Consider the following 12,905-nt stretch of genomic DNA (forward strand, 5'->3'; position numbering starts at 1 on the left):
GAGGGGCTGGGGGTGTGGCTCAGTGGTAGAGCCCCTGCCTAGAATCCCCAGTGAGGGGCTGGGGTGTGACTCAGTGGTAGTGCCCCTGCCTAGAACCCCCCAGGGAGGGGCTGGGAGTGTGCTCAGTGGTAGACCACCTGTTTACACACACAAATCCCGGACCCCATCTCCAGTACTTCAAAACCACAAGCAAAAGCAAAACACTAAGACTTCCTGGCTGTACTGTGGAGGAACTCTACCATGCTGGGGACATGTGTCTCTGGATGCTCGGGAGCAAGGCTGCACATAGCAGGGACTCCTTTGCAGTGGCCCTGGCAAGTGGGCGGGGGAATGTACGGGGTGGGGGTGGGGGGAGAGACTCACCATGCTTGTACCACAGGAATACAACGAGTATTATGATGGGCAAAGCTATGCCAACACAGATGCCAGCGATGGAGCGTGTGCCCAAGCCTGAATGTGGCTGCACAGGATCCCCTGGAAAATGGGAGAGCAGGTGACACAGTTACCTAGCTTTCACATCACCCCTGCATCTCTGAAACAACCCCCACACGTCCTGTGGGGAATCGCATCTCCCTCAGGCCACAGTGCTCGGGAGTTGACCGCATTTTATGAGTCCTCCAGTGGGGTGTTTGTCTGTTTTGAGATGGACGCTCCTGTAGCACAGGCTGGGCTCAAACTTGCTCTGTAGCCAAGGAGAACCCTGTATGCCCATTTCTCCTCCCTCTCTCTCCCCCAGCACCGGTAGATGGGGTGCTGCAGTTTGAACCCGGGGCCTCCTGCATGCTAAACAAGCAGCTGAGGGTTTCATCAAACCCCCCCCAACCACCACCCCCGCTCTAGCCTGGTCAATCGGAACATCCCAGCCTCCCTGGCTGCTGTTACTGGTCCAGATGTCAGATGCGACTAACAGGGACCCATGAGAGCCAGCTGGGGACTTGGGGTAAAGCTACTGAATGCAATGTCTTCCCTCTGAGGGAACACCCTGCCTGATATTTAACCCATCATAAGGAAGGCAGGGTTAGGTAATGTGGGTTGACTTAAAAAAAAAAATTGACTATTACTTGAGACAAGGTCTCACTCCATAGCCCAGGGTGACCCAAACTGCTTTAGCCAGTACTGGATTACAGCTGTGCACGCCCACACCCGGCCTCAGAGATCAGAGATGTCAAGAGAACTCCTGGGTGACGTGTCTAATATGCCTGGGGAGGGCTTTCTGAGCCTTTAGGTCAGAGGCATCCCACACCTGCCCCAGCCTGGGCTGATGGAATCCGTGACCTATGACCTGCTATCATTTCAACCCCCACCCCCAGATCCACCCCAGGGGGCCATCCTGCTCTACCCTCCCCTCCTGGTCTGAGGACATCTCACCTGTAACTAGGACGGTTACTTGGCCCTGCCCGGACCCTAGGGCGTTGGTGACATTGCAAATGAAGGTCACGTTATTGATAGTGTTGTCCACGGTGGTGATTAGGAGCCGCTTGCCCTGGGCCTTGGTGGTATTGGGCAGAGAACCTGTGGTCCTGGGGGAGACAAAAGGGTGAGCAGGCGGCCTCGGCTGATGGGGCTTCCGTGATGTAGACCCGACAGCAGACTTAGTCAGGCTTCCAGGCTCTCTGGCTGTTCCCCAAACGGCCACCAGAGGGCGCGCACGAACCCAATTCCACTTCCAGGGCTCCCAGACCCAGGCCTCTCTGCAAACCCCATGTTCCAAGCGATGCATGCGCCCCTCCTTTTCAGCACCTGTTACTCTCCCCTGTGCACATTCACAGGAACCTCCCACTCCACACACCAACACCCCATTTAGGCCTTTGCAGAAGCGACGGCTGAGGGACAGAAATACATTTGCAAATGACCTTTCTCCTCAGGAAGAGCTATCTGGCCTCCTTCACTCCTGTGGTCCCGCCCCACTGTTTCTACTGCAAAGCAAACTCGCTTTCCTATTCCCCACCCTTGTTTTACCTGTCGCAGACATTTCCCTGGCTTTCTGTATGAGTTTATTTTGCTTGGTGAGGCAGAGTGCTCAGAACCACTGGGACTTTGGTCAACCCTATGCACCACGCAGGGTTGGAGGATGGGCCCTGAGAAAACACTCAAGCAGGGAAGTGGGGGGCGGTGGAAGTGTGGAGTTCTGAGTACTCGACCTTCGGGACAAGGTGGAAGTATTCGCCATCTATCCAGCCTCCCTTGGATAGACGGTAGCCGGCACAGTCTAAGAGTGAACGCTTTTATGTTTGTTTAGTGTGGTTTTTGAGACAGGGTCTTGCTGTGTAGCCAAGGGTGGCATGGAACTAGCAATCCTCCTGCCTCAGCCACTCAGTATGGAGATGACAGATATGTACCACCATGCTCTGCATCCCCCTCCTCCTTTTTTTTTTTTTTTTTTTGCCTTGAGGCTAGAACCCATACTAAATAATCACTCACCTAGGAGCCACACTCCCAGCTCCTCACTGGGGGACTCTGGGCAGGGGTGCTACCACTCAGTCAGGCTCCCAGTTCTGCAGATCAAGTCTGTGATGTCAGTTCCTTCCACTGAAAACTGGTAAATGAGTGTGGGTATCCACAGACTGGCTAATGCAGTCTGGTCAGCAACCACCATGGCATGATCACATGGTTAAAATAATATAAAAACAGTCTGTTGTATTTTTAGAAAGGCTTTCACCATGTAGACCAGGCTGGCCTTGAACTCGAGACCCACTCACCTCTGCCTGTGGAGTGCTGTGGTTAAAGATGTGTGCCACCACACCTGGCCCTAAGGACTGGTTAAATAACTGATGACAGATATGGAATAGAATCTAACAACATTAAAATATGGGCAGTGTCTGAGGCAAACGGGTCATCAATTCCTCGGTCACACCTCCAGTCCCAGAACTTGGGAACCTGAAGCAGTAGGGATGGCAGCGAGTTCCAGGCCATCCCTGATGAGGTCTACGTAATGAGACTGTCTCAAAAAGCAACAGATGGGGCCCGATGAGCGGAGTTCGACCCAGGACACACATGTTGGAAAGAGACAACCGACTCCTGCAAGTTGTCCTCAGAACCCCACACGTGCACTGTGGCAGTGGGGATACTCTCCACAACATAAGCAAATAAATGTAATAAATAGTTTTTCAAAACACCAAACTCGGTGCAGTGACATATTAGTGGGAGAATACTTGGGTTGGATTTGGGTTTTTTTTTTTTTTTTTTTTTGAGCATTCATTTGGAAAATTCCTATGACTATATATTTGAAAAGCTTCTCTACCAAGATGTTGGAGAAAACAGGGTTGTGAAACTATGTACTTTTAAAAATGTTGTGAAGATGGTGTGAAAGTTGTGGAAACTGCTCCTGGGGCAAGATTATAGTTGTTGGGGACCAGAGAAAAAGGCGTGTGTGTGTGTGTGTGTGTGTGTGTGTGTGTGTGTGTGTGTGCGCGTGTGCGTGCGTGTGTGCGCGCGTGTGCGTGCGTGTGTGTGCGCGCGCGTGTGTGATTAACCAAAGACACAGTAGCTGCTTTGGGAGGTGGGCAGCTATACCCCAGTACACACACTGTTTTTGCTTCTAATAAACTGTTTAAACGTTCTAGAATAGTTGAGCCAAATTATTTTTGGAAAAAAGAGAAAGAAGCCTAATAAAAACTATGTTATTTTATACATTTGGGCAGGTGGCAGAGAGCTTGCCTAGAATCTCCCAGTGAAGGGGCTGGGGGCTGGCTCGGCGGCAAAGTGTTTTTCTAGCGTGTATGAGACCCCGGATTCCAGCTTGCAATGAAAAAAAAAAATCACCCTTTTCTTTCTGTTTTTTCATTGGTGGTTTTTCCTGCATGTATGTCCATGTGAGGGTATCGTAAATAAAGATGAGGTCTTTATTTATGTGGGTGCTGGGGATCGTCTCAGGTCCTCACACTTGAAACCATAAGCACTTTTTCTGACTGAGCCATTTCCCAACACTCCTTCCCTCTTCTTACACCCTCAGCCTCTTTGTGAATTTGGAGTTTCTATTAGCTAACTTCTTCATCTGTGCACTGGAATAACTGGTTGGCTTCAGGGGCGGGGCAGCTGGGATGACTGGCAGGCTTCAGGGGCCGAAGGGGCGGGGCAGCTGGGATAACTGACAGGCCTCAGGGCCGAAGGGGCGGGGCAGCTGGGATGACTGACAGGCGGAAGGGGCGGGGCAGTCTGGAGCCAAATGGCTGGGGATGAAAGCAGACATCTTTGACTTGCTTCTGTCCTCTGAGGACTCACTCAGGGACTTGCCAGTACTAAGCTATTGCCCTAGCATTGTGTGACCTTTAACCTGCACAGGGAAGGGGAACCCCAAAGGGTGTGGTATAAAAGAAATACCAGGAGAGCTAGGAGCCGTGGTCTGGAGCAGTTCAACTCAAAAAATCCCCAGTCACAAGATGAAATTTTTACTGGGAATATAGAATGATTCTACCTGTTTTGATTGTATTTTTAATTTTTTAAAAATTTTATGTTCATTGGTGTTTTGCCTGCATGTATGTTTATGTGAGGACATCAGATCCCCTGGAACTGGAGTTACAGACAGTTGTGAGCTGCCATGTGGGTACTGGGAATTGAACCCAGGACCTCTGGAAAAGCAGCCAGTGCTCTTAACTTCTGAACCATCTCTCCAGCCCCTATTTATTTATTTTTGAGACACAGTTTTACTGTGTAACCCTGACTGTCCTGGAACTTACTATGCAGACCAGGCTGGGCTCCAACTCACAGAGATCCACCTGCCTCTGCTACCCAAGAGCTGGAATTAAAGGTGTGCGCCACCATGCCCAACTCTTCTGTATTGCTCCTGTATTCTCCCCTCTCTCAGACTGTGGGTTCTGACCCCAGCCCTCCTCCCGCACAGCCAATCCCAGGTCCCTGTCACTTACGTGCTCCATTTGTAGATGGTAGGGTCTGGTTTGCTGTGAGCCTCACAGGTCAGGGCCACCTCAGTGCGACCAACATACCAGTTGTTGTCATAGCCAGAGATGGACACCTCAGGTGGATCTGGAGAGAATGGACACTGAGGCTGAGGTCTGGACAGTGTCTCAGGGGCCCCTCTCCTGAGCAGCAGGCAGCTTGGCAGCCTTGGAGATCAGCCCATGAGGGATAGGGCTGGGCATCCTTTGTCAGGGGGACACAATGGGGACTTCCCACCCAGATCCTTCCTTTAACTGTGTTTTCCTGGAACAGGCCCTGGTTTGTCCTGGGTGTCATGTGAGCCGACCTTTTTGGACATTCCAAATACAGAGGAGCACATGCAAGGCTCTGAGAAGTCCTGGAGGAGAGAGCCCAGGGTAGGTAACGATGGGAAGGAAGGTGTGCAGAATTTCTCAAGCACGTGTGTAGGAGCCAGGTATTAATCACAGCACTTGGAAGGCTGAGGCAGGAGGATCATGAGTTTGAGGGCAGCCTGGGCTGCATTGGGAGATCCTATCTCAACTTGTACCCTGAAAAATGATCTCACGTTGATATTGTTGATGGGCTTGGTAGAGACAGGGTACAGGACAGAGAAGTAGATGATATTGAATAGGAGGGTAGCTCATTCCTAGGGGAGCCAGAGCCAAAGACATTAGGGGGTAATAGTAAGATAAAGTTAGTAAGACAGGTGTGTGTGTGTGTGTGTGTGTGTGTGTGTGTGTGTGTGTGTGTGTATACATGTAGGAGCTTAAATCCCTACAGTCCTACATGGTAACCACCATATTGGTTATAGCCACACAGACTTCAGGGCTTCAGAGGTGGCTGGTCTGAGACACACAATTCTGAAGATTTAGTCCGGCAAGAAAATGTAAAACAAATTTTAAAAAATTAACCTTTTGGATATTTTGGATTGGGTAAAATCATTACGAGTGTTAATTGGGTTTGGGTTTGTTTCTGAGTATGTCACAGCCCAGCCCAGCCTCAAATGTTCCTCTGACCTTAGCCTCCTGAGTGTTGGGTTCCAAATATGCACCATCACACCAGATTTACATGGTCTCATGTAGCCCAGGCTGGAGTTAAAGGTGCTCCTATCAAGTCCTAGAATGACTTTGAACTTCTGGCCTCCACTTCCTGAGTGCTGGGATTATAAGTGTGTGCTACCACACCAGGCTTATGAGGTGCTGGGGTTCAAACCTACGGCTTTTGTGCACACTAGCTGAGCAGTCTACCAACTGAGCTAGATCCCTAGCCCTCCTCTAAGGCGCTGAAATAAGATGGTCATTAGCAAATCTGAAACAGACTCCCTGGCTCTGTCTATGTCGATGAATCTGCAGGTTGCGATGTCGACCAGGCTAGGCAGCTAGGCGACAGACCCTGGGCCCACAAAGTGTGAAGCTCCACCCTCAGAACACAGCTAATGACACGTGGAGAGGGAGTAGACAGTCCAGAGATGAGCCTGTGTAGACAGTGCCGGGAAGTGTAGACTACCGTGGAGGACCACGTGAACACTGACCGGGGTTCAGTGTTAAACTGTGGGCGGAGTCAGCAGAGCCAGCCCACGGTTGGGACAGTGGGACGTGAAGGGCAGAGTGGCATTTGGGGGCAGGGGTCCATGGTGGCAAACAGTGGGTGTCTTAGAGAACCAGAGTAGAAAAAGCAAGGGGGGCCCATGAAACAGAAACAGTGACAGCTCCCCCGCGGTGGTTGAGGACCGGGTGCAGCCGGTGATGAGATTAGTATAGACAGCGGGGAGATAGAGGCAGCCTGGGTTTCGTGCGCGTGCGCAGGCACTCACAGAGCACGGAAAGCGTCACGGTTCGCAGGTCCGGCTTGGAGAAGGTTTCATGCTCCACCCGGCAGGTGATGTTCTTGCCATCCACCTGGCTCGAGGGCACCACGGAGAAGACGCTGGCGACTGTGAAGGTGTCCTGCTGGGGCTCCCGCTCCTGAGTTTCATGGATGCTTCCGTTCAGGTTTGAGAGCCAGTGGATTCGCGACGGAGGGCGACCACCCGTGGAGATGCATTTAGCTACTTCCTGCAGCGCCGGGGTGGGGGAGGGCTTCAGGGCCTCTGCCCTGGTTGTGGGTCGGGCTGTAAGAACCATTGAAGACACATCACTTCACAGGCCGTTCAGCAGCAGGAGGAAGAGGGCCCTTTACCCCCCTTTATATTTTATGATGATGATGATGATTATGATGATGATGATGATGATGATTATGTTTTTCGAGACAGGATCTCTCTGTAGCTTTGGTGCCTGTCCTGGAACTCGCCCTGTAGATCGGGCCTGCCTCTGCCTCCCCAGTGCTGGGATTACAGGCCTGCGCCACCACCGCCCAGCCCCTCCTTTTTATTTTTAAGCTCATGAGCTGCTAGTTTCAGGCTCCTTGGCAGTGGGAATACAGGTTCCTGACACTACGCTTGGTGTTGAAGGCGCAATTTAAGGGTTTGGGATGGCCAATTTGAAATCCTAGCTCTCGGCCGGCACGATGGTTCAATGGATAGCGGTACTTGCCGCCAAGCCTGACAGCCTGAGTTCAATCCCCAGGACTCACAGGATAGAAGGACAATTGCTGTAGCATGTACTCTGACCGCCTCATGTACATCATGGACACATATGTACAGGCACAACAATGAAATATAATGGAAAAAAAAATCTCAACTCTGTTCCTGAAGAGCCAGATAGATGTAGACAAGTCTATGTCAAAAGGGAGGTAATAAGAATACACAGTGGGCTGGAGAGATGGCTCAGAGGTAAGAGCACGGGCTGCTCTTCCAGAGGTCCTGAGTTCAATTCCCAGCAAACCACATGGTGGCTCCCAAACCATTCTGTAATGAGATCTGGTGCCCTCTTTCTGGCCCTGCAGTCACATGATGAGTACTAATAGATAAACAAATAAATAAATAAATAAATAAATAAATAAATAAATAAATAAATATTAAAAAAAAAAAAAAAAAGAATACACAGGTCGTTGAGCGGCGGTGGTGGTGGTGGCGGCGGCGGTGGTGGCGCACGCCTTTAATCCCAGCACTTGGGAGGCAGAGGCAGGTGGATCTCTGTGAGTTTGAGGCCAGCCTGGGCTACATATAGAGTTTTCAGGTCAGCCAGGGCTACATATCAAGACCACATTCTACAAAGGTTTGGGCCTCTGGGGTGCAGTGTCTGTAATCCCAGTACTTGGAAGCAGAAACTGGAAGATCAGGTCACAGTCATCCTCAGCTACATCGCAACTTGCAGGCCAGCCTGGGCTACATGGATCCTGCCTGCATCTTTTGACTTGGAGGATATGTCATGTCCCAAGGGTGTCACCCAAGCCTTTTTTTGCTTTCGGCTTGCTCCCTGCTCCTCTGCCCCGGGGTTCCATCTCCTCACCCCAACACTTACCAAGCACCTGCAGCCAGACGGTGGCACTCTTGCTGCCCGAGGGGAATGTGGCAAACTGACATTCATAGTTGCCTTCATCATCAGTACGTAAGTGGGAAATGGCCAGAGATGCGTTTGGTGAATCTTTGTCCAGACTGGAAGCGCAGAACCTCACCCTCTCTGGGTCTGTGATGCTGGGCCCCTTCTTGGGGTGGAAGACAGCCACGGTAGAGCGGGGCCGTCTAGATTCCTTCTCATCCAGGTTACCTGGGTGACTGTTATCTCATTCCCGTAGGCGTTAGACTACAGACCAGGGTGGCGACTCGCCCAGCAAGCCAGTCACATTGGTGAGCGTATGCACGGCTACACTGGAAGCTGCAAGACCAGTGTTATTAGTTCAATCCATTTATCTTAAAGATTGATTTGTGTGTTAATTTGCTAGCATGTATGTATGCGCACCACATGTGTGCAGTGCCCATGGAGGCCAGAAGGGGGCATCAGATTCCTCCCCTCCCCAATTTGAGTTACAGAGGGTTGTGAGTCTCCCTGTGGGAGCTGAGAAGTGAACCCAGGTCCTCTGCAAGAGTAGTCAGTGCTCTTAACTGCTGAGCCCTCTCTTCAGCTTATTATTATTATTATTATTATTATTATTATTATTATTATTATTTGAGAAAGGGCCTCAGTATATAGACTGGGCTGGCCTGGAACTCACAGAGATCTGCCTACCTCTGCCTCCCAAGTGCTGGGATTAAAGGCGTGCACCAACACCCTGGGCTAGAGGCACCACCTATAAATGGGTAAATGGAGGCACAGAAGGTTTTACTAGGGGATCACATAGGCATACTATGACAAAGTGGATTTGAACCTGGGCCAATCATAGTCACTCCACTAGGCCCTCCGTGAGACTCTTTATGTCTTTAGCCCAACACACAGTAGGCCCTCCACACTAGTTGAATACAGTGTCAGGCATCCCCGATGGCAAGGATAATGACTTCAGAGTTAAGTTCTGGGAATCCAAGCACTGCCATGATGAGCCGTGAGCCACCACCTCTGGCAATACTTTCCTGAAGTTGCAGCCCTGGGCCAGCAGTTCGCCTCACCCCGAGCTCCCTGAGGTGCCACCCTCCCAAACAATAGGGCCAGTCCTTCAAGGGGCACCGCTTAGCACAGAGCTCCTGCTTGCTCGTGGACAGCACCCGGACTTGCTCAGTGGTAGAGCCCGGCGCCAGAATCCCCGAGTGAGGGGTTGGTTTCAGTGTCCAATCCAGCACAAGGAATGAATGAGTCACGGTGGCCGGGGTTGAGGGGGAAGGCCATTCCTCACGGTGCCACAGCGGGGTGTGGCACCAGAAAGATTACCGGACATGAGTCACCCGTGATTCTCTTAGGCATGGAGAGGACATCAGGGTTTTTATTCTGGAGCTTAGGTTTCGCCTGAAACCCGGGCAGCCCTCTGCCTCATCTCCCGGTAACTGGATGGCCAGCGTGCCGGATTTTCCTAGAATCTTTGTCTCGGAATCCAGACATAGGACTCTGGGCCAGGAAGAAGGGATCAGATGGCCCGGGGTGTGGGGCGGGGTGGGGGGTACCCCCCGTGCCACCGAGGTGGGATTATTACCGGCTGCTACCCGAGCGCCAGGCACAGCGAGCAGCCAGCAGCCAGAGCAGTAGGGGAAACCGTGCGGGAAGAATGCGGCGATCCATGCGGTTCGGGAGCCGATTCAGCTCCTCCTCGGTTCACACGGACGGCGGAGGCCCTGGGACTTGCACCCAGCCGCGCTGAAGCAGCGAGATCCCACAGAAGTAAATGCTCGAGGCGGCCAGAGAACCGGAGCCCCCGGCCGGCACTGCCTAGTTAGGGCCGCGCAGGCGCTTCCAAATCCAACCCCGCCCCCGCCCCCGCTCGGGGTGGAGCCGGGAAGCTGGTGTGGATTCCAGCGCCCAGCAAGCTGCCACTGGAGGATCCCTGGGCTTTGTCAGGTGGGTCCGGGCTAAAGTGAGATCTTGTTTCCACCCACAATTAAAACAACAACAACAACAACAACAACAACAACAACAAAACCCAAAAACAAAAACCCAAAACAAAACAAAAAGAAGAGCGGCGGCAGGGGAGGGCGCGCGCTGGGGAGGAGGGGACCAAAAGGAAGCCAGGGCTCGGGACAAGCTACTTGAAGCCTGCCTGTCTCAGGCAACTAACTAGTTAAACCTAGTGTTATATAAATCTCAGCGCTTGAGAGACCGGAGGCAGGAGGATGAGAAGTTCAGAGTCATTTTGAACTACATAGCGAGTTTGAGACCAGCCTGAGCCGTATGAGATCATCTTGGATTTTTTTAATTAAATAGGACAAGTTAATTTTATTTTAAAAATAAAAATTAATAAAATAAATGTAAATCAAAATAGTTTAAATTTTATGGGTGAAAAAAGCCTCTAATCCTAGAGCCCTAGAGGCAGAGGCAGGTAGATCTGTCAGCCTGGTCAACATGGGGTGTTCCAGGCCAGCCAGGACTACAATGTGAAACTTTGTGTCAAAAAGAAACAGGGTCTCATTCATATAGCGCATTCTGGCCTCAAACTGAATTCTAGGCCAGTGGTTCTCAACCTTCCTAATGTTGCGACTCCCAACAGTTCCTCATATTGTGGTGACTCCCAGCCATAAAATTATTTTTGTTGCTACTTCATAACTGTAATTTTGCTACTGTTATGGATCATAATATAAATATCTGATAGGCAACTCCCAAAGGGTCACAACCCACAGCCTGAGAACCAACCGCTGGTCTAGGCTAACCTTGAACACTGGATCTTCCTGATGTCACCCCCAAGTGCAGGAATGATAGATGTGTCAGCTCAGGGTTAATTTCTGAAGGGATCGGAGGGGCAGGTCTCCTGGAAATCTCTGGTTTTTTCTGTGGCATTTCCACACTGAGAGCCTGTGGCCACTGTGTTCCTCCTCTGACCATGGGGGTTTCCTTCCCCTGGGTCTCCCCATTGCTGTGGCAGAGAGGCAGATCTTAGGGAGTTGGAAGCCAGCCTGGTCTACGTAGTGAGTTCCCGGACAGCCAGGGCTACACGGAGACCCCTGTCTGAAAACCCACCCCCTCCAAAGGAAAATGTTCTGTCAGTCCCCCACTACCCATCCTGTAAGCAGACATCAGCATCTGGTCCTTTCCCACAAAGGCTGCTCTGTGATTGTGTCTCTGGCCCTGCGTCTTTCTTTCTGGCCAACCTCACACGCAGCTTTTGAGCTTACTGAAGTCGAAAGAGAAAAGTCAGATTCCTGGGGAAGCTCACACCAACCTTTACATTTTTCTTCCTCCTCCTCCTCCTCCTCCTCCTCCTCCTCCTTCTCCTCTTCTTATTTTTTGCTGTTTGTTAGCATCTGTTTCCAAGTTTGATAGATTCTAAAACTGCTTTTCAAAGAAGTGTTCACTGTGTGTGTGTACCTTAGTGTGTGTTTATCTATGTAATGTGTGTATATAGGTATAGTGTCTATTAATGAAGTGTGTGTGTAAATGTGCATGAGTGTGTGTGTGTGTGTGTACCTTAGTGTGTTTTTATCTATGTAGTGTGTGTATATAGGTATAGTGTGTATGAATGAAGTGTGTAAGTGTGCATGAGTGTGTGTATCTATATGGTGTGTGTATATAGGTATAGTGTGTATGAATGAAGTGTGTGTAAGTGTGCATGAGTGTGTGTGTACCTTAGTGTGTGTTTATCTATGTAGTGTGTGTATGAATGAAGTGTGTAAGTGTGCATGAGTGTGTATGTATCTATATAGTGTGTGTATATAGGTATAGTGTGTATGAATGAAGTGTGTGTAAGTGTGCATGAATGTGTGTGTACCTTAGTGTGTTTATCTATGTAGTGTGTGTATATAGGTATAGTGTGTATGAATGAAGTGTGTAAGTGTGCATGAGTGTGTGTTGGTGTACCTTAGTGTGTGTTTATCTATGTAGTGTGTGTTATAGGTATAGTGTGTATGAATGAAGTGTGTAAGTGTGCATGAGTGTGGTGTGTGTGTATCTATATAGTGTGTGTACATAGGTATAATGTGTATGAATGACGTGTGTGTGTATGTATGTCTTGTGTGAGTGTGTATGTATGAGTAGTGTATATGAATGAAGTGTGTGTGTGAAGGGTCCAGAAATAGAAAGACAGGAGTGTACAGATAAGATAGTAATATAGGAAGAAGACAGGAGTATAGAAATAAGATAAAAATATAGGAATAAAAAATTATAAGCTTAAGAGTTGGAAGCGGTCAGTAGACCAAAGGTAACCTTTAATGAATTCTGCATGACAACCTGCATTGTTTCGGATTCCCCCTGCTGTGGGAACCCAGCTATGCCAGGGAAAGTCACAGGTTTGGGGCGAACATCAATTAGCTGTATCAGAGAAAGACTGCGGACTTCTACAAACATCAATTAGCTGGTACCCTCCAAAACTGTGTTAGCAGAACGGTAAATCCTAAAATGTAGTATGTCTCTAAAAGTTTAACTTTGAAATTGTAAAAATTCTTTTGCCCTGCCTTATGCTTACTTCTTACTATAAAAAGGGGGTGTTAAACCCTCAATTTACCACGAGTTTCAGAATCCTGAACTCTGGCTGTGGTCTCAGCTAGCTGATAAGGATTTTGTGCCCCATAGTGATTT

At 49.9% G+C, this 12,905-nt stretch overlaps 1 protein-coding gene across 1 annotated transcript; it reads right to left on the bottom strand.

Annotated features, from left to right (window-relative positions):
• Positions 1–363: 363 nt before the first annotated feature.
• On the bottom strand, positions 364–9,962 carry LOC118576123 (poliovirus receptor-like; the record flags this gene model as incomplete). Its single annotated transcript, XM_036176498.1, is given in 8 exon segments — positions 364–474; positions 1,369–1,520; positions 4,866–4,983; positions 6,692–6,988; positions 8,280–8,495; positions 8,498–8,561; positions 9,632–9,791; positions 9,877–9,962. Coding segments are annotated over 8 exon segments (1,204 nt in total), but the record flags the coding sequence as incomplete, so codon positions are not given.
• Positions 9,963–12,905: the final 2,943 nt, after the last annotated feature.

This window comes from Onychomys torridus, unplaced genomic scaffold (genome assembly GCF_903995425.1).
Source record: "Onychomys torridus unplaced genomic scaffold, mOncTor1.1, whole genome shotgun sequence".
Classification (NCBI taxonomy): domain Eukaryota; kingdom Metazoa; phylum Chordata; class Mammalia; order Rodentia; family Cricetidae; genus Onychomys; species Onychomys torridus.